The sequence below is a fragment of the Mustelus asterias genome, chromosome 19 (assembly GCF_964213995.1).
Source record: "Mustelus asterias chromosome 19, sMusAst1.hap1.1, whole genome shotgun sequence".
Classification (NCBI taxonomy): domain Eukaryota; kingdom Metazoa; phylum Chordata; class Chondrichthyes; order Carcharhiniformes; family Triakidae; genus Mustelus; species Mustelus asterias.
This window is the reverse complement of record NC_135819.1, coordinates 2,846,680-2,869,861: the sequence shown is the minus strand read 5'-3', so window position 1 is coordinate 2,869,861 and position 23,182 is coordinate 2,846,680. Positions and strand designations below refer to the sequence as shown.

At 49.4% G+C, this 23,182-nt stretch overlaps 1 protein-coding gene across 2 annotated transcripts in view; it reads right to left on the bottom strand.

The window, feature by feature from the left end:
* The window catches only part of cc2d1a (coiled-coil and C2 domain containing 1A), a 493,461-nt gene that overhangs the window by 390,939 nt on the left and 79,340 nt on the right, over window positions 1–23,182 (bottom strand). For both annotated transcript variants that reach the window (XR_013500123.1, XM_078234866.1), the window contains exons 25-28: window positions 9,422–9,488; window positions 6,626–6,752; window positions 3,012–3,088; window positions 1,547–1,594 (exon numbers count right to left, since the gene is read on the bottom strand). Coding sequence is in view for 1 of the 2 variants with exons in the window: in XM_078234866.1 (XP_078090992.1) it covers window positions 1,547–1,594; window positions 3,012–3,088; window positions 6,626–6,752; window positions 9,422–9,488 (319 nt within the window). In the remaining variant the exon portion in view is untranslated. The remainder of the gene's footprint in view (window positions 1–1,546; window positions 1,595–3,011; window positions 3,089–6,625; window positions 6,753–9,421; window positions 9,489–23,182) is intronic.

Sequence of the window (23,182 nt, the reverse complement as noted above, 5' to 3'; positions counted from 1 at the left end):
TGCGTGTTTGTGCAGTATCTGTCTTGGCGGAAACACCCTCAGTCTCTGAATGCTCCATTAACACTCACTGTCTGGATTCATGGTGAAATGTCCTTGTTTAACTCACTGTCGCGCTCCCAGGAAACTGGACTTTCAGTAATTTCAGCAGAGGAGGAGACAGAGATAAGTACAACCAGCGAGATGGCTCTCCACGGCAGTCCTCATGGGTAGTCTACAGCAGAGCTGTGATATTGAAATGTTTAGTAGCTGAGTTGTCTCCTGCATGCTGTTTATAAATCTGGGTCCATGTAACGGATCTGTACCTTCTGCACTGTTATAATGCAGGAACTGCAATAGTTTGTGCACCACAGCCTCCCACAAACAGCAACGAGACAACAATCAGTTAATGTATGTTAGTGATGTTGGTTAAAGGATATAAATTGGCCCAAGATATCAACACAGGAACATAGGAATTAGGGGCTGAAGGAGGCCATTCAGCCCTTCGAGCCTGCTCCGCCATTCAACCAGGTCATGGCTGATCTCTCCCTGGTCTCCAATCCACCTCCCCCCGTTCCCCTTATTTATTAGAAATATATCTATTTCCTTCTTGAACCCATTCAATGATTCAGACTCCACCGCGCGATGGGGCAGCGAGTTCCACAAATTCACCACCCTCTGCGAGAAGTCGTTCCTCCTCATCTCAGTTTTTAAATCGAGCGCCTCTCAACCTATACCTGTGACCTCTTGATCGAGATTGCCCCACAAGAGGAAACATTTGATCTACATTTACTAGGGCGGCACAGTGGTTAGCACTGCTGCCTCACAGCGCCAGGGATCCGGGTTCGATTCGCGGTTTGGGTCACTGTCTGTGCGGAGTCTGCACGTTCTCCTTGTGTCTGCGTGGGTTTCCTCCGGGTGCTCCTGTTTCCTCCCACAGTCCAAAAGACGTGCTGGTTAGGGTGCATTGGCCGTGCTAAATTTTCCCTCAGTGTACCCGAACAGATGCCGGAGTGTGGTGACTAAGGGATTTTCACAGTAACTTCATTGCAGTGTTAATGTAAGCCTACTTGTGACACTAATAAATAAACTTAGCAATGCCTTTAAAATTTTATATACTTCGATCGGATCCCCTCTCATCCTTCTAAACTCTGGGGAGTAAAAGCCCAAACTATTTAATCTCTCCACAAACGTCAAGGATTGTCCTGCTTTGCTTCAATCTTTTACATCCACACAGTAGGGCAAAGATGGGTTTAACATCTCATCAACACGATGGCACCTCTGACAGTGCAACATTCCCTCAGTATTGCACTAAGGTATCAGCCTAGATTCAGTGTTCGTTGTGCTGATGGGGGGGGTTCTTGAACTCTTAACCTTGTGACCCACGCGAGTTGTTACCCACTGAGCCACGGGTAAATGACTTTGTCCCGAGCCTCTGTTATATTGGTAACAGATTGTGTAGTGGGCCAAATATAGACTAAAACACAAGGCTCCCCACGTAGATAAGGGAGTGCTGATCTGTTGCACCTATCCCGTACTGAAGAAAACAGCCCAGAGTTTGTCCTCTTACCTCATCATCCACCAGCTTCCTCTTCAATAATGCTTCTTTCGCCGAGTCCTGCCCAGAAAAGAGAACAAAGCCATTCACAGGTGTACCCGCTCTCCCCTTCCAGCTACTGGCTGCCTCGGCAATACCCAAACTCAGCTTTGCCAAAACGGTCCACCCCATTTCGTCTCTAACATGGAGGCACACTCGGCACGGTGGCACGGTGGTTAGCACTGCTGCCTCACAGCGCCAGGGACCCAGGTTCGATTCCCGGCTTGGGTCACTGTCTGTGCAGAGTCTGCACGTTCTCCCCCGTGTCTGCGTGGGTTTCCTCCGGGTGCTCCGGTTTCCTCCCACAGTCTGAAAGACGTGCTGGTTAGGGTGCATTGACCGTGCTAAATTGTCCATTAGTGTCAGGGGGACCAGCTAGGGTAAATAGGTGGGGTTATAAGGAGAGGGCCGGGTGGGATCATTGTCGGTACAGACTCGATGGGCTGAATGGGAGGGAGGGAGGGAGGGAGGGAGGGAGGGAGGGAGGGAGGGAGGGAGGGAGGGGGCGGGGGTGGGGAGGTCAGAACTGCCGGTGGGCAGAAATCTATGGCGGGGGTGGGGGGGCGTCATAGCATTGACATGGTTACAGTCAGAGCAGCACATGTGGGGTGCAGAGCGAGGGACGCCGGGGAGAGTGGGGGGTGCAGATCAAGGGACGCCGGGGGGAGTAGGGGGTGCAGAGCGAGGGACGCCGGGGGGGAGGGGGGAGTGCAGAGCGAGGGATATCAGGGGGGACACCGGGGGGTCATGGAGGGGTTTAAAAGGAAGGTTGAGAATGTTTAAATTGGGGTGTTGCCATAAAAAGGCCCATACAGATCAGTGCATCTTAGAAACCCTACAGCACAGAAAGAGGCCATTCGGCCCATCGAGTCTGCACCGACCACAATCCCACCCAGGCCCTACCACCATATCCCTACATATTTACCCACTAATCCCTCTAACCTACGGACACTAAGGGCAATTTTTAGCAAGGCCAATCAACCTAACCCGCACATCTTTGGACAGTGGGAGGAAACCGGAGCACCCGGAGGAAACCCACGCAGACACGGGGAGAATGTGCAAACTCCACACAGACAGTGACCCGAGCCGGGAATCGAACCCAGGTCCCTGGAGCTGTGAAGCAGCAGTGCTAACCACTGTGCTACCGTGCCTCCCTGTGCACACAGGGAGTGTTGGAGGAACCCAGTTTGATCAGAGTTATGGAGACAGGAAACAGGGCTGTGAATACACTCCGGGAACCTTGTTGTTAATCGGAATTACGGATCACTTCTGAGCTTCTCACGATAATTCTCACATTTATCCCATAATTTCACCACTGGAACTGAACCCCAAGCAAGTGTAACCCGTCAAGAGAGGGAATTTCTTCCAACAGAAACCTTATTCTCGGTCCATTCCCCAGCCATTTCCCAAGCACAATGACCAGATTCCCATCACTTACCCGATTCCCTTCAGTACCTAGTCGCTTAGCTGCGTCTGTGTAATAGTGTACATATCTCTCCAGCTGTGTTACATATTCTGCAATTAAAGCAAGAACAAAGAGGAAACATAAATAAGTTATACACACGGAGCAAACTGGAGGCCTCAAACACAGGGGCGGCACGGTAGCACAGTGGTTAGCACTGCTGCTTCACAGCTCCAGGGACCTGGGTTCGATTCCCGGCTTGGGTCACTGTCTGTGTGGAGTTTGCACATTCTCCTCGTGTCTGCGTGGGTTTCCTCCGGGTGCTCCGGTTTCCTCCCACAGTCCAAAGATGTGCGGGTTAGGTGGATTGGCCATTCTAAATTGCCCTTAGTGTCCTGAGATGTGTAGGTTAGAGGGATTAGTGGGTAAATATGTAGGGATATGGGGCTAGGGCCTGGGTGGGATTGTGGTCGGTGCAGACTCGATGGGCCGAATGGCCTCTTTCTGTACTGTAGGGTTTCTATGATTCTATGAGATCGAAACATCTGTATTATCTGGGTGCAGGAAAAAAGGTCCTGTTTGTGAAACTGTTGCTTCAAACACACTCAACTGCACAATTCCCAGTGATAGTCCTCGAACACTGGACGAGGCACTTTGTCCTGTTTAAGCAGCGGATTCCTTCAGGAATTCCTTCCCGGGTTACACCGTGGAGATTGAGCAACCATCGGCCAGATCAATTTCAGGAAAACACGGCGCAAGCTATCCACCCCCGACACAGAAAATCAGGTTAAAGCCCAACAGGCTTATTTGGAATCACAAGCTTTCGGAGCGCTGCTCCTTCGTCAGGTGAGTGGAGGTTAGTTCACAAACACGGCTTATATAGACAGAGACACAACTGCAAGATAACTACAGATTGGAATGTGAAGAAGAGTTGGAATGTGTCTATATATTGAGAACTAACCTCCACTCACCTGATGAAGGAGCAGCGTTCTAAAAGCTTGTGTTTGCAAATAAACCTGTTGGACTTTAACCTGTTGTTGTGAGACTTCTTACTGTGCCCCACCCCAGTCCAACGCCCGCATCTCCGCATCATAGAAAATCAGGGAAGCAGTTATAACTGGAGAGGGAATATAACAGAAAATGCTGGGAAAACTCAGCAGGTCTGGCAGCATCTGCGGAGAGAGAAACGGAGTTAACGGGTGCGATCTTTCCAGCCTGCCGCGTCGCTCAAATCGGCACAGCGAGCCGGGGAGAGGCTTTCGCGCGAGCCGCTTTAAGCGTCGTCATGATTTGGAGTTCCAGGGCGCCTGCGTAACGGCACCCTGAGCAGTCTGCAGCCGGCTTTCACGGCAAGCTTAGGCTCCACCCCCTTGCCCCCATACTGGCGTGAAATTCCTGACGGCCAAAGAAAATTGACAAGAGTGCGAAAACATTGCGTGGGGTAGCTTGCTGAAAAACAGAGTGAAACTCTCCGGTTTTCAGGCTTTTTTGGGGAAGATCTTGCCCAGCATCTTAAGTCTCTATGACTCTCATAGAATCCCTACAGTGCAGATTGAGACTATTCAGCCTATACCGACCACAATCCCACCCAGCCCTATTCCCATAACCCCACATATTTACCCTGCCAATCCCCCTGACACTAGGGTCAATTTAGCACGGGCAATCCGCCTAACCCGCACATCTTTGGAGTGTGGGAGGAAACCGGAGCACCCGGAGGAAACCCACGCAGACACGGGGAGAACGTGCAGGCTCTTCACAGACAGTGATTCGAGGTCGGAATCGAACCCTGGCGCTGAGGCAGCAGTGCTAACCACTGTGCCGCCCCAACTACACCAGTTAGCAGATACAATTTGGACCCAAGGCCCAGGAGGAACAAGGGCCAAAATTGTCCTTGAGCTGTTTTCTATTTATATAAACCCTTTAAAACATAGCTTCGTCTGGGATGTAAATCTCTGGCAAGTTTTGCTGCTGAAACGAGTTCCCAACAATTTGCGGTTCTGCCCAGCAGGACACAGAGCCAGTGACCTGGCTTACCCTGGGCAATCATCCAGCAGTTAGTCACGCAGCAAGGACTGAGAGAAAAGGAAAGGGGTGGGGGGGGAAATTTCTTTGATTTGATTTATAATTGTCACATGTATTAACATACAGTGAAAAGTATTGTTTCTTGCGCGCTATACAGACAAAGCATACCGTTCATAGAGAAGGAAAGGAGAGAGTGCAGAATGTAGTGTTACAGTCATAGCTAGGGTGTAGAGAAAGATCAACTTAATATATGGTGGGTCCATTCAAAAGTCTGACGGCAGCAGGGAAGAAGCTGTTCTTGAGTCGGTTGGTACGTGACCTCAGACTTTTGTACTGTTTTCCCGACGGAAGAAGGTGGAAGAGAGAATATCTGGGATGCGTGGGGTCCTTGATTATGCTGGCTGCTTTGCCGAGGCAGCGGGAAGTGTAGACAGAGTCAATGGATGGGAGGCTGGTTTGCGTGATGGATTGGGCTACATTCACAACCTTTTGTAGTTCCTTGCGGTCTTGGGCAGAGCAGGAGCCCAGACCAAGCTGTGATACAACCAGAAAGAATGCTTTCTATGGTGCACCTGTAAAGGTTGGAGAGAGTCGTAGCTGACATGCCGAATTTCCTTAGTCTCTGAGAAAGTAGAGGCGTTCACCAATTTCTACAGATGCACCATAGGAAGCATCCTTCCCGGATGTATCACAGCTTGGTATGACTCCTGCTCTTCCCAAGACTGCAAGAAACTACAAAGGGTCATGAACGAAACCCAGTCATAGAATCACAGAATCCCTACAGTGCAGAAAGAGGCCATTCAGCCCATCGAGTCTGCACCAACCACAATCCCACCCAGGCCCTATTCTCATAATCCCCTGACACTAGGGTCAATTTAGCATGGCCAATCAACCTAACCCGCACATCTTTGGACTGTGGGAGGGAACCGTAGCACCCGGAGGAAACCCACGCAGACACGGAAAGAATGTGCAAACTCCACACAGACACTGACCCGAGGCGGGAATTGAACCCTGCTCCCTAGCGCTGTGAGGCAGCAGTGCTGACCAGTGCTGCCCCAGTCCATCACGCAAACCAGCCTCCCATCCATTGACTCTGTCTACACTTCCCGCTGCCTCGGGAAAAGCAGCCAGCATAATTCAGGACCCCTCGCATCCCGGACATTCTCTCTTCCACCTTCTTCCGTCAGGAAAAAGATACAAAAGTGTGAGGTCACGTACCGACCGACTCAAGAACAGCTTCTCCCCTGCTGCTGTCAGACTTTTGAATGGACCGACCTTGTATTAAGCTGATCTTTCTCGACACCCTAGCTATGACTGTAACACTACATTCTGCACCCTCCCCTTTCCTTCTCCCCTATGTACTCTACGAACGGTATGCTTTGTCTGCAGAGCACGCAAGAAACAATACTTTTCACTGTATCCCGATACATGCGGCAATAATAAATCAAATCTTCCAGCATGTTGCACAGTCTCAGCCTGTGGCGAAGCATTCTACAACTGAAGAGGAACACTTTGAAACGTAGTCACTGTTCTAAGGTAGGAAGCGCGGCAGCTAACCTGGAACACAGCAAGCTCGCGCACAAAGCAACGCGATAGCGGGCACCTTCAGTGGGATCTGCTTCCCTCACCTTTCAGGATTCCCGGCTCCCTGCGATCCAGCTGTGATTTCTGCCACTGGATGCGTTGTGAGATCTCCCGGTGCTGCTCCAGGAGTTCTCTCGGAGGAGCTTTGTGCTCCTGTTTGTACGCGTGGATCTGTAAACGCGAACGAGACAACACTGAACCCATTCTCATAGGACTTTGCCCCACCAAAACACATCGGTGCAAGTTCATACAACCCATTTGACAGCACAGTGTTGACACGATAGTGGGGACAGAGGCCAGAATTCTATCCCTGTTAAAATGGAGTGTCTCTGGAAAGTCTTACCCAATGATCTGTTAATCATAGAATAGAATCATAGGATCCCTACAGTGCAGAAGGATCGAGTCTGCACGGACTACACTCTGTGCAGTCTCACCCAGGCCCTATCCCCGTTACTCCATGGATTTACCCTGCTCATCTCGCTGACAGTAAGGGGCAATTTATCATATCATAGGATCCCTACAGTGCAGCAGGAGGCCATTTGGCCCATCAAGCCTGCAACGACCACAATCCCACCCAGGCCCCATTCCCATAACTCCACATATTGACCCTGATAATCCTCCTGATACGAATGGTCAATTAAGCATGGCCAATCCACCTGACCAGCACACATTTGGAGTGTGGGAGGAAACCGGAGCACCCGGAGGAAATCCACGCAGACACGGGGAGAACACGCAGACTCCACACAGTCACCCAAGGCCGGAATTGAACCCGGGTCCCTGGCGCTAGAGGCAGCAGTGCTAGCCACTGTGCTGTCCAACCTGAACATAGAATAGAATCCATAGAATCATAGAATCCTGACAGTGCAGAATAAGGCCGTTCGGCCCAGCGAGTCCATTCCCCCCGCAATCCCACCCAGGCCCTGTTCCCTTGGCCCCATGCATTACCCTGCTAATCCCCCTGACACAAGGGTCAATTTAGCATGGTCAATCAACCCAATCCACACATCTTTGGAGTGCAGGAGGAAACCCACACAGACACGGGGAGAACGTGCAAACTCCGCACAGACAGTGACCCGAGGCCGGAATCGAACCCAGGTCCCTGGCACTGCGAGGCAGCAGTGCTAACCACTGTGCCACCATGCTGCCCAACCTCAACATAACCTATTAGAATACGTGTCAACAGAAAATTATGTGCATAGAATCCCTACAGTGCAGATGGAGGCCATTCAGCCCATCAAGTCTGCACCAATGCTCTGAAAGAGTGTCTTCCCCAGGCCCACGTCTTATTAAGGTGGAAAGTCAAGCTGAGAAACAAGAGGGATATATTGCTCTGTGTCCACCATGAATGAACTGGACGAGAACTAAACCCATCCAACCTGCCCCTTTCTCACACAGAGGGCATGAACACAACATCCCTCACAGGGACCAGATGATTGCCTTCGAACGGGAGCTGATTAAATTTAACATTACTGCTGGTAAGAGCTTGCTGTAAAGAATTGATCCAAATCTAAAAACAGAAAACGCTGGAAAAGCTCAACAGGTCTGGCAGCATGTTTAAGTTTTAAATTTATGTTTATTTGTGTCACCAGTAGGCTTATATTAACACTGCAATGGAGTTACTGTGAAAGTCCCCTAGTCGCCACACTCCGGCGCCTGTTCGGGTAACACTGAGCGAGAATTTAGCACGGCCAATGATCCCTAACCAGCACGTCTTTCAGATTGTGGGAGGAAACCGGAGCACCCGGAGGAAACCCACGCAGACACGGGGAGAACGTGCAGACTCCACACAGACAGTGACCCAAGCCGGGAATTGAACTCGGATCCCTGGCGCTGTGAGGCAGCAGTGTTAACCACTGTGCCGCCGGAGAAGAGAGAAACAGTTACCGCTTTGGGTCCGCGTGGCTTCTTCAGAGCCACTCAAATAACCAGCTTGTGAAGCCCATTCACAAAAACTCAGACAGTGCAGGAGGGTGGGCCAAGAAAGGGTCCCTTCTGTTCCCCACCAATAGTTTTACTCCCTTTCTTTCCTGCTTCATATGCTGGAGTGTAGCCCCACAGGCCAGGCCGTACTCGGGTATTTTAAGTAAGACCAGGGACTGGGAGCAGTGGGCTATTTGATCACCGGGGGCATCACAGCTGAGCTTAACTAATTCCTTGCCCATTATCCTTATACTGAGCAGGACCTGCAATTTAGAGTGTGTTTCAGCTGATAGCCACGAGTATCTGTAGGCTCCCCCTCAGCATCTAAATTTGAGCCCCTTTAAGGGATTTTGTAACTTCCTAAATCAGTTCCATGTCGGAGTTCGACTTATCCTCCAGCTTCCAACCTGGGTGATGACTTTCAGAAGAACATTACCGTGCCTTGTTTTTAAAGTGATCCAGCCCAGCATTCCCTGTTTCTAAATCAGGTTGAAGTCCAACAGGTTCATCTGGAATCGCGAGCTTTCGCAGTGCTGCTCCTTCATGGATGGACTCACCTGATGAAGGAGCGGCACTCCAAAAGCTTGCGATTCCAAATAAACCTGTTGGACTTTAACCTGGTGTTGTGAGACTTCTTACTGTGCTTACCCCAATCCAACGCCGGCATCTCCACATCATGTTTTTAAATCAGTTGGGGTTTTTAAAAAAATATCGTTTGGGAGGAATGTTGGCCCAGGCACATGGAGAATTCTGTTCTCATTAGAGCCACTTTGGTTTTTTTTATAAATTAAATGGGAAAACGTTTCTCAGTTTTATGATCGATTCTGCACACTGGAAGTAATTAATAATTCTGGCGATTGCAGCGCCTGTTAACTCACTCCAAATGTGAGAAAACCACACTACTCTCAGGCCTCACTCACCTTCCTTTCTATCCGCTCTTTGTCAAACTTCAATATGTTGAAGCTGTGAAGAGAAAAGGCCGATTTGCTGCAAATAACAAAAAGAAACACTTTTAATCAGGTGAACAATACGAATGTGTAAATAATTACATATTCATTTAGTTGCCAGCTCAGGGGCACCCTTTACGGTGGCATAGCGGTTAACACTGCTGCCTCACAGCGCCGGAGAGCCGGGTTCGATTCCAGCCTTGGGTCACTGACTGTGTGGAGTTTGCACATTCTCCCCGTGTCTGCGTGCGTTTCCTCCGGGTGCTCCGGTTTCCTCCCACACTCCAAAGATGTGCAGGTTAGGTGGATTGGCCATGCTAAATTGCCCCTTAGTGCCCAAAGATGTGCAGGTTAGGTGGATTGGCCATGCTAAATTGCCCCTTAGTGTCCAAAGATGTGCAGGTTAGGTGGATTGGCCATGCTAAATTATCCCTTAGTGTCCAAAGATGAGCAGTTAGGTGGATTGGCCATGCTAAATTGTCCCTTAATGTCCAAAGATGTGTGGGTTAGGTGGATTGGCCATGCTAAATTGCCCCTTAGCGTCCAAAGATGTGCAGGTTAGGTGGATTGGCCATGCTAAATCATCCCTTAGTGTCCAAAGATGTGTAGGTTAGGTGGAATGGCCATGCTAAATTGCCCCTTAGTGTCCAAAGGTGTGTAGGTTAGGTGGATTGGCCATGCTAAATTGCCCCTTAGTGTCCAAAGATGTGCAGGTTAGGTGGATTGGCCATGCTAAATTGCCCCTTAGTGTCCAAAGATGTGTAGGTTAGGTGGATTGGCCATGCTAAATTGCCCCTTAGTATCCAAAGATGTGTAGGTTAGGTGGATTGGCCGTGCTAAATTGCCCCTTAGTATCCAAAGATGTGTAGGTTAGGTGGATTGGCCATACCACTTAGTCTCAGGGGGATTAGCAGGGCAAATATGTCAGGTTACGGGGATAGGGCCTGGGTGAGATTGTGGTTGGTGCAGACTCGATGGGCCGAGTGGCCTCCTTCTGTACTGTAGGGATTCTATGATTTGCTTCCTGGCTGCAATGTCAAACGTCCCCAGATTGTTACGGAGGAAACCGGAAGTGTTCGCAATACAAGGGAATTGAGTTGGGAATGTTAAAAGCCTGGGGGAGGGAGGAGGGAAGATTTAGGGAGAGAGCGCTTAATTTCTAGTTGAGCAACATCAGTGACCTCAGCAGCCCAGCCAGATAGGGGAGGCAGTGGTGTAGTGGTATTGTCAGTGGACTCATAATCCAGAGACCCAGGACAGGATCCAGATTCAAATCCCATCACGGCAGATGGTAGAATTTGAGTTCAATAAAAGTCTGGAATTAAAAGATAATCGTGAAACATTGTCAGGAAAACCCGTCTGGTTCACTAATGTCCTTTGGGGGAGGGAATCTGCCGTCCTTGCCTGGTCTCGGTTGGTAGCGCTCCAGACATAGGAGCAGAATTAGGCCATTCAGCCCATCGAGTCTGCACCGCCATTCGATCATGGCTGATAAATTTCTCTACTCCATTCTCCTGCCTTTTCCCCGTAATCGTTGATCCCCTTACCAATCAAGAACCTATCGAGCTCTGTCTGAAATACACTCAATGACCTGGACACAGATAGATGGGTTCTTGTGGCGATGAATTCCATAGATTCACCACCCTCTGGCTGAACAAATTCCTCCTCATCTCGGTTCTAAAGATTCTGAGGCTGTGCCCTCGGGTCCCAGTCTCTCCTCCTAATGGAAACATCCTCCCCACGTCCACTCTATCCGGGCCTTTCAGACAAGTCGTGGGTTCGAGGCTCACTCCAGAGATTTGAGGACAAACCCCAGGCTAACGTTTCGGTGCCGCACTGAGGGAGAGGTGCCACCTTCAGATGTCTAACTGGTGAACCCACCCAGCTGGTCACGTGGATGCAAAAGAATCCAGCGCACTTGGGACAGTAGCCATCGCAAACAACTTCTGGCTGTTGAATTTTATTGGCTTCTGAGGAGGGAATGAATAAGAATGACAGCAAGGAACAGGCTAAACGACAGAGATCTCAGTGATGCTGCAAAAACTTGCGCCCAGACCTCCAGTTCAGCTCCGTACCCCCACTGCAGACTCCTTCCTTTCGGATTCTTTCTGGTTGTATCACAGCTTGGTATGGCTCCTGCTCTGCCCATTCCGCAAGAAACTACAAAGGGTCGTGAATGTAGCCCAATCCATCACTCAGACCAGCCTCCCATCCATTGACTCTGTCTACACTTCCCGCTGCCTCGGCAAAGCAGCCAGCATAATCAAGGGCCCCACATATCCCGGACATTCTCTCTTCCACCTTTTCCCGTCGGGAAAAAGATACAAAAGTCTGAGGTCACGTACCAACCGACTCAAGAACAGCTTCTTCCCTGCTGCTGTCAGACTTTTGAATGGACTTACCTCGCATTAAGTTGATCTTTCTCTACACCCTAGCTGTGACTATAACACTACATTCTGCACTCTCTCCTTTCCTTCTCTATGAACGGTATGCTTTGCCTGTATAGCGCGCAAGAAACAATACTTTTCACTGTATCCCAATACATGTGACAATAATAAATCAAATCAAAAACTGGGTGCATTTTAAATAATCAGCCATGGGCTCGGCACTACACAAACAAATATTTTATTAAAATCCAAATGTACAAAGATTGGCCTGACAACTCCAGTATTTTTACATCAAAATATCAAATTTAAATCAGCGTTAAACAAGTCAGTGATCAAAGTGGTTTAATACAATCTGACTCAGGATTAGCTGTCAGATTACTGACAATTTACATAGTAACGGCATTTGTTTTCCTGCTTTTTATCCCCACAGAGTCTAACTTAAGCTCCTGGCTGAAACCACACATTTTTCTTTTAATTTGATGGATTGCGTCCACGATATGATAAGGGAGGTTAGTGCTACAGACTGGAACACATTCCTGTTTCAGACACCCACTGTCTGCAGCATACTGGCCCAGGACACAAGATAGACTAGACAGAAGCCTGGGGCAGCGCACCCACACAGACACGCACAACCCAGACCCCTCCGTCAGGTACAGACACACACACACCACCCGAGTCAGGTACAACACAGGTCTCATACACACACACCCGAGTCAGGTACAACACGGGTCACACACAGACCCCCTAGAGTCAGGTACAACACGGGTCTCATACACACACACCTGAGTCAGGTACAACACAGGTCTCATACACACACACCCAAGTCAGGTACAACACAGGTCACACACACACCACACCCAAGTCAGGTACAACACAGGTCACACACACACCACACCCAAGTCAGGTACAACACAGGTCTCACACACACCACACCCGAGTCAGGTACAACACAGATCTCACACACACCATACCCGAGTCAGGTACAACACAGATCTCACACACACCATACCTGAGTCAGGTACAACACAGGTCACACACACACCCCCTAGAGTCAGGTACAGCACGGGTCTCACACACACCACACCCAAGTCAGGTACAACACAGGTCTCACACACACACAAACACCCCACAGTCCAGTATAGCACAGGTCACCCCCCACCTCCTACACCACCAGTCGGAGGGGCAGATAGGCGCATGCATGCACGCACACACACACCAGAGTCAGGTATAGCACAGGTTGGATCCGTGGCCAAGTGGAACAAAGGTCAAATAGAGAGGCTTTAAAACACATCATAGATCAGTGTTAAAATGGCGATGTTGAAAGCATTATGTTTTAGGACTACAGCTCTTGGTTTGCAAGAGTAGATATGAGCATTTGGGACGATAACGTAGCATTTCAGGTAAATGATGGTCTTACGACGGATGCTACAGTGTCTGACAGTAAACTCGGAGGTTTCAGTGTGAAAGGTCACCGGTGGGGGAGAGATTATTTTATTGAAGTGAGGTGCTGGATGTTTCCAGCTGGGGACAATGGCAGCTGCTTCTAAATCCACAATCCAGAGACTCCGAGTCTCCCAAAACCCAGAAAGGTGTTATCGCTATCATTCTAAACAGCTGCTGCCCCTTTAACTGGAAGATGAAAAGCAGCAGTGGTGTTCAGAGAGAGTTGATTAACATTTCGATTGGATTCAAGTAGAAAGCATTTGTGTGTTTCAATTCCCCCGCCCCTTGCCACGGAGAGGAGGCCAGATTGCAGGTTTCATTATAAACCTCCAGACAGAAGGGCAGTTGCTGTTTTTGGTCATGTAGTCTGCAGCTGACAGTGGGGTTGGAGAGTAAGAAGGTAGCATGGTAGCCAGGTCTGTACCTTAAGTAGAGAACATGCTCCCTAGATACGGGGAGAACGTGCAGACTCCACACAGTCACCCGAGGCCGGAATTGAACCCGGGTCCCTGACACTGTGAGGCCGCAGTGCTAACCACTGCACCACCCTGATTTGGTTGTTTATAAAGTACAAGCTGCCTACAAAATGTCAATCATGTTTTAATTAAGAGTATTTTGTCTTTAGTTATTGATACAGTAAAATGTATTTTCCAGCACGCAATCTTAACATGTTTTCTTTCAGTCAAGTTCAGATTTCTCTTTAAACTATTACAGAACCCCTACAGTGCAGAGGCAGCCACTCAGCCCACTGAGCCTGCACCAACTCTTCAAGTCTTACCCAGGCCTATAACCCCACATATTTACTCCACTAATCCCCCAAATCTACATATCTTTGGACACTAAGAGGCAATTGAGCATGGCCAATCCACCTAACCTACAGGGTGGGCGGCAGCACAGTGGTTAGCACTGCTGCCTCACAGCACCAGGGTTCAATTCCTGGCTCAGGTCACTGTGCACAGTCTGCACGTTCTCCCCGTGTCTGCATGGGTTTCCTGCGGGTTCTCCGGTTTCCTCCCACAGTCCAAAGACGTGCTGGTTAGGGTGCATTGGCCGTGCTAAATTCCCCTTCAGTGTACCCGAACAGGCGCCGGAGTGTGACGACTCGGGGATTCCACAGTAACTTCTTTGTAGTGTTAATTTAAACCTACTTGTGACATGAATAAACTTTAAAATAACATCTTTGGACATTGAGGGGCAATTTAGCATGGCCAATCCACATAACACACACATCTTTGGACACTAAGGGCAATTTAAGAGCAAAGAACAGTACAGCACAGGAACAGGCCCTTCGGCCCTCCAAGCCTGTGCTGATCATGATGCCCTAACTAAACTAAAAAAAACCTTCTCTCCTTACTCGGTCCGTATCCCTCTATTCCCTCCCGATTCATGTACCCATCCAGATGCCTCTTAAATGTTGTTAATGTGCCTGCTTCCACCACCTCCTCTGGCAGCGCGTTCCAGGCACCCACCACTCTCTGTGTGAAAAACTTCCCCCGCACATCTCCCTTAAACTTTCCCCCTCTCACCTTGAACCTGTGTCCCCTTGTAACTGACACTTCCACCCTGGGGAAAAAGCCTCTGACTATCCCACCCTGTCTGTGCCTCTCATCATTTTGTAGACCTCTATCAGGTCTCCCCTCAGCCTCCATCTTTTCAGTGGAAACAACCCCAGTTTATTCAACCTCTCATAGCCAACACCCTCGAGACCAGGCAACATCCTGGTGAACCTTCTTTTCACTCTGTCCAAAGCTTCCACGTCCTTCTGGTAGTGTGGTGACCAGAACTGCACGGAATACTCCAAATGCGGCCTAACCAAGGTTTTATATAGCTGCAACATGATTTCCCAACTCTTGTACTCAATGCAGATGAAGGCAAGCGTGCCATATGCCTTCTTACTCACCTTGGGCACCTGCGTTGCCACTTTTAGGGAACTGTGGACCTGCACATCACTCAGTATGTTAATGTTCCTAAGGATTCTGCCATTTACAGTATAATTCACACCTAAAATTTGATCCTCCAAAATGCATCACCTCGCATTTGTCCAGATTAAACTCCATCTGCCGTTTCTGTGCCCAAGTCCCCAATCTATCTGTATCCTGATGCATCCTCTGACAATCCCCAGCACTATCAGCAACTCCGCCAATCTTCGTGTCATCCGCAAACTTACTAATCAGACCACCCACATTTTCCTCCAGGTAATTTATACGACAGAGGTCCCAGCACTGATCCCTGCGTAATCACTAGCTACAGATCTCCATTCTGAAAAACACCCTTCCAATGTTAATCTGTCTTCTATAACCAAGCCAGTTCTGTGTCCATCCAGCTCACCCCGAATCCCATGTGATTTTAGCTTTTGTACCAGTCTGCCACGTGGGACGATGTCAAACACCTTACTAAAGTCCAGATAAACTACATCCACGATGGATTAGCATGGCCAATCCACCCAAGCTGCACATCCTTGGACACTAAGGGGCAATTTAGCATGGCCAATCCATCTAACCCGCACATCTTTGGACTGTGGGAGGAAACCAGAGCACCCGGAGAAAACCCACTCAGACAAGAGGAAAATGTGCAGACTCCATGCAGACAGTGACCCAAGCCGGGAATCGAATCCAGGTCCCTGGCGCTGTGAGGCAGCAGTGCTAACCACTGTGCCACTGTACTCCCTACAGCGATCATGGAATCAGGTACATGGCCAGGACAGGTAAAGCACGCATTAAATAAATGCACACCAGATCCTCTACGCTGCTTCAGCGGGTGAAGAATGCCCTGCCCCAACACACCATGTGTAACTACTTCCTGCATCAACCATCTTAAGGTCTGAATATGATATTGGAAATTTGGAGGGGTTTAGTGTGTTGGGCTAAGAATACTAGAAGCTGGCTATTAACAATGATAATGTTTTCCACATTGACTCAGCAAAGGGATGAAATAAAACAAACTTGGAACTCAGATTACAGATCATGGCAACAAGTAAGTAACAGGTTAAAGCTACAGCCCTGGGCAGTAGAAGCAAACTTGACCCCGGACACATGTGGCACATGGAATTTAGAAAAGAAAAATCGGGGAAAAAAAAAACAACAGAATCTTTTAATTAGAACCAGTTTTTGGCTTAGCTAGCAAGGGCTATCAGATAACGTGTGACTCAAGTCAGTCTGTCTCCAATCAGATCACTGGTTCAAAAAGAGTTATTGGTGGATCTGTGTGTTTAAGTTTTAAGTTTAAGTTCATTTATTAGTGTCACAAGTAGGCTTACATTAACACTGCAATGAAGCTACTGTGAAAATCCCCTAGTCGCCACACTCTGGCACCTGTTCGGGTACACTGAGGGAGAATTTAGCATGGCCAATGCACCTAACCAGCACGCCTTTTGGACTGTGGATGAAAGAATCATAGAATCCCTACAGTGCAGAAGGAGACCATTCGGCCCATCGAGTCTGCACCGGCAACAATTCCACCCCAGGCCCTATCCCCGTTACCCCACATATTTACCCTGCTAATCCCTCTAACCTGTGCATCCTGGGACACTAAGGGGCAATTTAGCACAGCCAACGCACCTAACCTGCACATCCTTGGACTGTGGGAGGAAACAGGAGCACCTGGAGGAAACCCACACAGACGGTGACCCAAGTTGGGAATCGAAACCGGGTCCCTGAGAGGCAGCAGGACTAACCACTGTGCCACCCCCGGAGCACCAGGAGGAAACCCACGCAGACCCGGGGAGAACGCGCAGACTCCGCACAGACAGTGACCCAAGCCGGGAATCGAACCCAGATCTCTGGCGCTGTGAGGCAGCAGTGCTAACCACTGTGTTTTAGCCCAGAGAGAAAAAAACTGCAGCCCCACGGGCAGCAAGGGCCTACATGGCACCTTTCCCAAACACAGGACAAACCAAAGTGCTTCACAGCCAGCCACGCACGTTGTGAAGTGCAGTCACCGTTGCAAAGTGCTTGGGAAGCCAGTGGGTCAATAGAATATTCAACCTTTCTCTCTGCTCATTTTCCTTGCCTTGGTGCTCAATAACTGGGTGTGAACGCTGAGGGTGCGAGGGACTGGGATTAATCTCGAGCTTAGTGGCAAAGCCAAAGCTTGGGAGGCTCCACTGAGCCAAGCAACATTTTCCTTTGTTTTGATCATAAATTAAGTGTGGGCCTCCAGAGCGCATTTGGAACACCGACTGACTAATGCAGTTGGTACGGCTGCGGTTAAAATTGAAGACTCAGAGTTGGGTCCAGCAGTAAAGCTGTGAGGATGGAACGCAAGGTACATAGGAGCACGGCAGCTTACGACTTTGTAACTCTCTGACTCCAATTTCTGCTCCAGTTTTTAAAGAGTAAAAGCACCTAACACTGTGAACTCAAATTGCGAAGAGACACACACACAAAAATCAGTCGATTACAAGGCCTATCGAGCCTGCTCCACCATTCGATACGATCACGGCTGATTTTGGACTTCAACTCCCATTTTCCTGCCCGCTCCCCATATCCCTTCATTCCCCGAGACACCAAAATCTGACCATCCCAGCCTTAAACGTATTCAACAATGGAGCATTCACAACCTGAGGTCGAACGATTTGGCCATTACTCTGGTCACTCTGCTGTCCTCCAGCACATGTCCAATCTCAATGGAACTCAAAATAATCTTGCACCGCCCCCCCCCCCCCCACACCCCCGTTTACCTCAAGGTTCTACTTTTCTCCTACTTTTCAGTGTCGATCAGTTTGCTTTTAACTAACCATGATGCAAAAAGATTTACAAGGATGTTACCAGGGCTGGACAGTTTGAATTACAAGGAGAGGGCGGCACGGTGCACAGTGGTTAGCACTGCTGCCTCACAGCGCCAGCGACCCGGGTTCGATTCCCGGCTTGGGTCACTGTCTGTGTGGAGTCTGAACGTTCTCCCCGTGTCTGCGTGGGTTTCCTCCGGGTGCTCCGGTTTCCTCCCACAGTCTGAAAGACGTGCTGGTTAGGGTGCATTGACCCGAACAGGCGCGGGTGTGTGGCGACTAGAGGATTTTCACAGTAACTTCATTGCAGTGTTAATGTAAGCCTTACTTGACACTAATAAATAAACTTTGTTTTTACTTTTTCTCTGCAGTGTAGGAGGATGAGGGATGACCTTATAGAGGTCTATAAAATGTGGAGGGACATTGATCATGTGAATAGCCAAGGTCTTTTACCCAGGGTAGGGGAGTCCAAAACTAGAGGGCATAGGTTGATGGTGAGAGGGGAAAGATTTAAGAAGGACCTGAGGGACAACTTTTCCACACAGAGGGTGGTGCGTGTGTGGAATGAGCTGCCAGAGGAGGTGGTAGAGGCGGGTACAATTGCAACGTTTAAAAGACAGTTGGACAGGTACATGGATGGGGAAGGTTTAGAGGGATATTGGGCCAAACACAGGCAAAATGGGACTAGTTCAGTTTAGGAAACCTGGCCGGCATAAGGAGAGGTTGAACAGTTTAGGCCGATACTCTCTGGAATTTAGAAGAATGAGGGGAGATCAAATTGAGGTATACAAGATGATAAAAGGTGTGGATAAAGTAGACGTGGAGCGGATGCTTCCTCTTGTGGGACATTCTAGGACGAGAGGTCATTGTCTTAGGATAAGGGGCAGCAAATTTAAAACAGAGCTGAGGAGAAACTACTTCTCCCAAAGGGTTGTGAATCTGTGGAATTCGCTCCCCCAAAGTGCGGTGGGTGCTGGGACAGTGAGTAAATTGGACGAGGAGTTAAGACAGATTTTTAATTGATAATGGGTTGAAGGGTTCCATAGAAACCCTGCAGTGCAGAAAGAGGCCATCTGGCCCATCGAGTCTGCACCGACCACAATCCCACCCAGGCCCTACCCCCATATCCCTACACATTTACCCGCTAATCCCTCTAACCTACGCATCTCAGGACACTAAGGGGCAACTTTAGCATAGCCAATCAACCTAACCCGCACATCTTTGGACTGTGGGAGGAAACCGGAGCACCCGGAGGAAACCCACGCAGACATAGAACAGTACAGCACAGAACAGGCCCTTCGGCCCACGATGTTGTGCCAAGCTTAAAAGACACGGGGAGAATGTGCAAACTCCACACAGACAGTGACCCGAGCCGGGAATCGAACCCAGGTCCCTGGAGCTGTGAAGCAGCAGTGCTAACCACTGTGCTACCGTGCCGCCGGTTATGGGGAGAAGGCAGGAAAATGGGGATGAGCAGCATATCAACCATGATCGAATGGTGGAGCGGATGGGCTGAAGGGCCTAATTCTGCTCCTATATCTTATGAAGGTGTGGGCGAGATGGGCTAAAGGGCCTGTTTCCGTGCTGTACGACTCTATGACTTGCTTCCTTCCCTGATATTCTTCTCTTTTGTGTGCACCAAGTGTTAAATACTCTCGCTCTGCTTCCTGTTTATCCGCTATCCTCTACTCTCAAGAGTTCCACCTTGCAATCAACAATCCACTGATATATTTGCAGAATACTGGATTACGCCCAAGAGCGTTTCTACACATTTTCCTACAACAGGGACGATACTTCATCCGCCGTAAAGCACTTTGGGATGTCCCTAGATGGTGAGAGGTGCTTCATCTCAATCCTCCTCTCCTTTGTACATCAGCCCTTCTCTACAGCCCCTGCATCGATTCACAGCATTTTGCTTTCACTGCACCTTGCAACGCAGAGATAAAGTAAGAAAAGCAAATTACTGCGGATGCTGGAATCTGAAACCAAAAGAGAAAATGCTGGAAAATCTCAGCGGGTCTGGCAGCCTCTGTAAGGAGAGAAAGGAGCTGACGTTTCGAGTCCAGATGACCCTCTGTCAAAGCTTTGACAAAGGGACATCTGGACTTAAAACATCTGCTCCTTTCCCTCCTTCCAGATGCTGCTGGGTAGAGATAAAGTATGCATGAACGGTAGCAAGCTCTATTTGTAAGGTTCTAATCAGTGCCAGATAAAATTCAATGCTTAGACACAACCCAGCAGCAACCTGTACTTAAGCAGCATCCTGAATGGTGGAGGACGTACGAAGGTCACGGTTAGACAGGTTAATTTGGATGAGATGCTAGAAGGAGCGAGGGGGTGACACGAGGAGGTTGAGGGAGATCTTTCTGGATTCGTGACGCAGATGGTGAGAGACTCTGGCTTGGGTGTTCCGGTCCTGTCCATGACGATTCCCACCACAGGCGGGACTGGAATGTCCAAGCCAGAGTCTCTCACTATCTTGGTCACGGGCGGGACTGGAAAAGTTTGACAAGACGCAACGTCCATTGACTTCAGGAGCGGAAAAATCCCGGCCTCTGCCACGAAATATTGGGAGCGCAGCGATGGGGAAGGGGGTGCTTGCGAGGGATGTAGAATGGGGGGAGACAGCTGCAGAGGAAAACAACTTGTATACACGAAGCACCCTTCACATCCTTAGAACGTCCCTCAGTGCTGATAATGGAGTTATATAGTAAGTGGCAGAACCCTTCAGAGTATTGATAGACGGAGGGATCTGGGTGTACAGGTACACAGGTCACTGAAAGTGGCAACGCAAGTGGAGAAGGTGTGGCAGCACGGTAGCACAGTGGGTTAGCACTGCTGCCTCACAGCGCCAGGGACCCGGGTTCGATTCCCGGCTTGGGTCACTGCCTGTGTGGAGTCTGCACGTTCTCCCTGTGTCTGCGTGGATTTTCTCCGGGTGCTCCGGTTTCCTCCCACAGTCCAAAAGACGTGCCGGTTAGGGTGCATTGGCCGTGCTAAATTCTCGCCCTGAACAGGCGAGAATTTAGGTGGCGATGAAGGGATTTTCACAGTGACTTAATTATAGGGTGAAAGCCTACTTGTGACAAATAAATAAACTTTTAACTTTAGTCAAAAAGGCATACAGCTGGAGTTTTAAAATTGGCAAGTCATGTTGCAGCTTTATAGAACCTTAGGCGCCCTTGGAATATAGTGTTCAATTCTGGTCACCACACTACCAGAAGGACGTGGATTCTTTGGAGAGGGTACAGAAAAGATTTACCAGGATGTTGCCTGGTATGGAGGGCATTAGCTATGAGGAGAGGTTGGAGAAACTTGGTTTGTTCTCACTGGAGCCACGGAGGTTGAGGGGCGACCTGATAGAAGTCTACAAGATTGTGAGGGGCATGGACAGAGTGGATAGTCAGAAGCTTTTTCCCAGGGTGGAAGAGTCAATTACTAGGGGGCATAGGTTTAAGGTGCGAGGGGCAAGGTTTAAAGGAGATGTACGAGGCAAGTTTTCTTACAGAGGGTGGTGGGCACCTGGAACTCGCTGCCGGGGGAGGCAGTGGAAGCAGATACAATAGTGACTTTTAAGGGGCGTCTGGACTCATACATGAATAGGATGGAAATAGAGGGATATGGTCCCCGGAAGGGTTGGGGGTTTTAGTCCAGTCGGGCAGCATGGCCGGTGCAGGCTTGGAGGGCCGAAGGGCCTGTTCCTGTGCTGTAATTTTCTTTGTTCTACCTTTTAAGTGTAGGTGTTGTTATGGAGGGGGACATTTTGGCCAAATTATACACAGCAGGTCCCACAACCAGCAAGGAGCAGATAATCCATCTTTCCAGTGATGTTGGTCGAGGAAAAACTACTGCTTAGAAGAATTATTTTTTAATTTGTTCATGGGGTGTGGGTGTCGCTGGCTGAGGCAGCATCGATTGCCCATCACTGAGGGCATGTAAGAGTCATTGCCGTGGCTCTGGAGTCACATGTAGGCCAGGTAAAGATGGCAGAGTTCCTGACACACACACACACCACACACACCCCACAGACACACCCACACCACAGACACACACCCACACCACAGACACACACCCACACCACAGACACACACCCACACACACACCACACACACCACACACACACCACACACACCACACACACACCACACACACACCACACACACCACACACACACACCACACACACCACACACACACACCACACACACACACCCACACCACACACCACACACACACCACACACACCACACACACACACCACACACACACACCCACACCACACACCACACACACACACCCACACCACACACACACACCCACACCACACACACACACCCACACCACACACACACACCCACACCACACACACACACCCACACCACACACACACACCCACACCACACACACCCACACCACACACACACACACACACCCACACCACACACCCACACCACACACACACACACACCGGAGGAATTTGAATTCTTGGGAACGGGAGAGGTAATGGAGATAAAGATAGGGGAACAACGACCTGCTAGAACGTACTGCAGTATCCTTATTGAACAGTTAAAAGCTTTACAATGTCCCATTCTTCAATTATTCGCTCAGTCTGCTGGAAAACAAGGTGCAGGGATAGGGAGAAAGATCAGGGAGAGAGGGGGACGAACGGAATTGCTGTACGCAAAGAGACTGTGCAGACTCGATGGGCCGAATGGCTTTCTTCTATATCCGAACTGCCGTAATAATGTTTCAGCCAGGTGTGCAAACTACTGGTTAAGAAAGAAGACTCTTTCAGGATGAGGGCAGGGTAAGGCAGATGGAGAGTTTGGGGAGGAGGTTATCAGTGGGGGTTAAACATGGCGTTTTGTGGAGGCGGGCTGGCGGAGAGAAGGTGGTTACATGATTGAGGGATAGAATTGCACTTCTGATATACTGAGCAATCACATGGCTAGATAACTAATCTTAACGCTCTGAGCCTCACGTGATGAAAAGATTCTGGGGGGCGATTCTCAGAGGCTTTTTCCCCAGGGTGGAAGTGTCGATTACAAGGGGGCACAGGTTCAAGGTGGGAGGGGGAAAGTTTAAGGGAGATGTGCAGGGGGAGGTTTTTCACACAGAGAGTGGTGGGTGCCTGGAACGCGCTGCCAGAGGAGGTGGTGGAAGCAGGAACATTAACAAC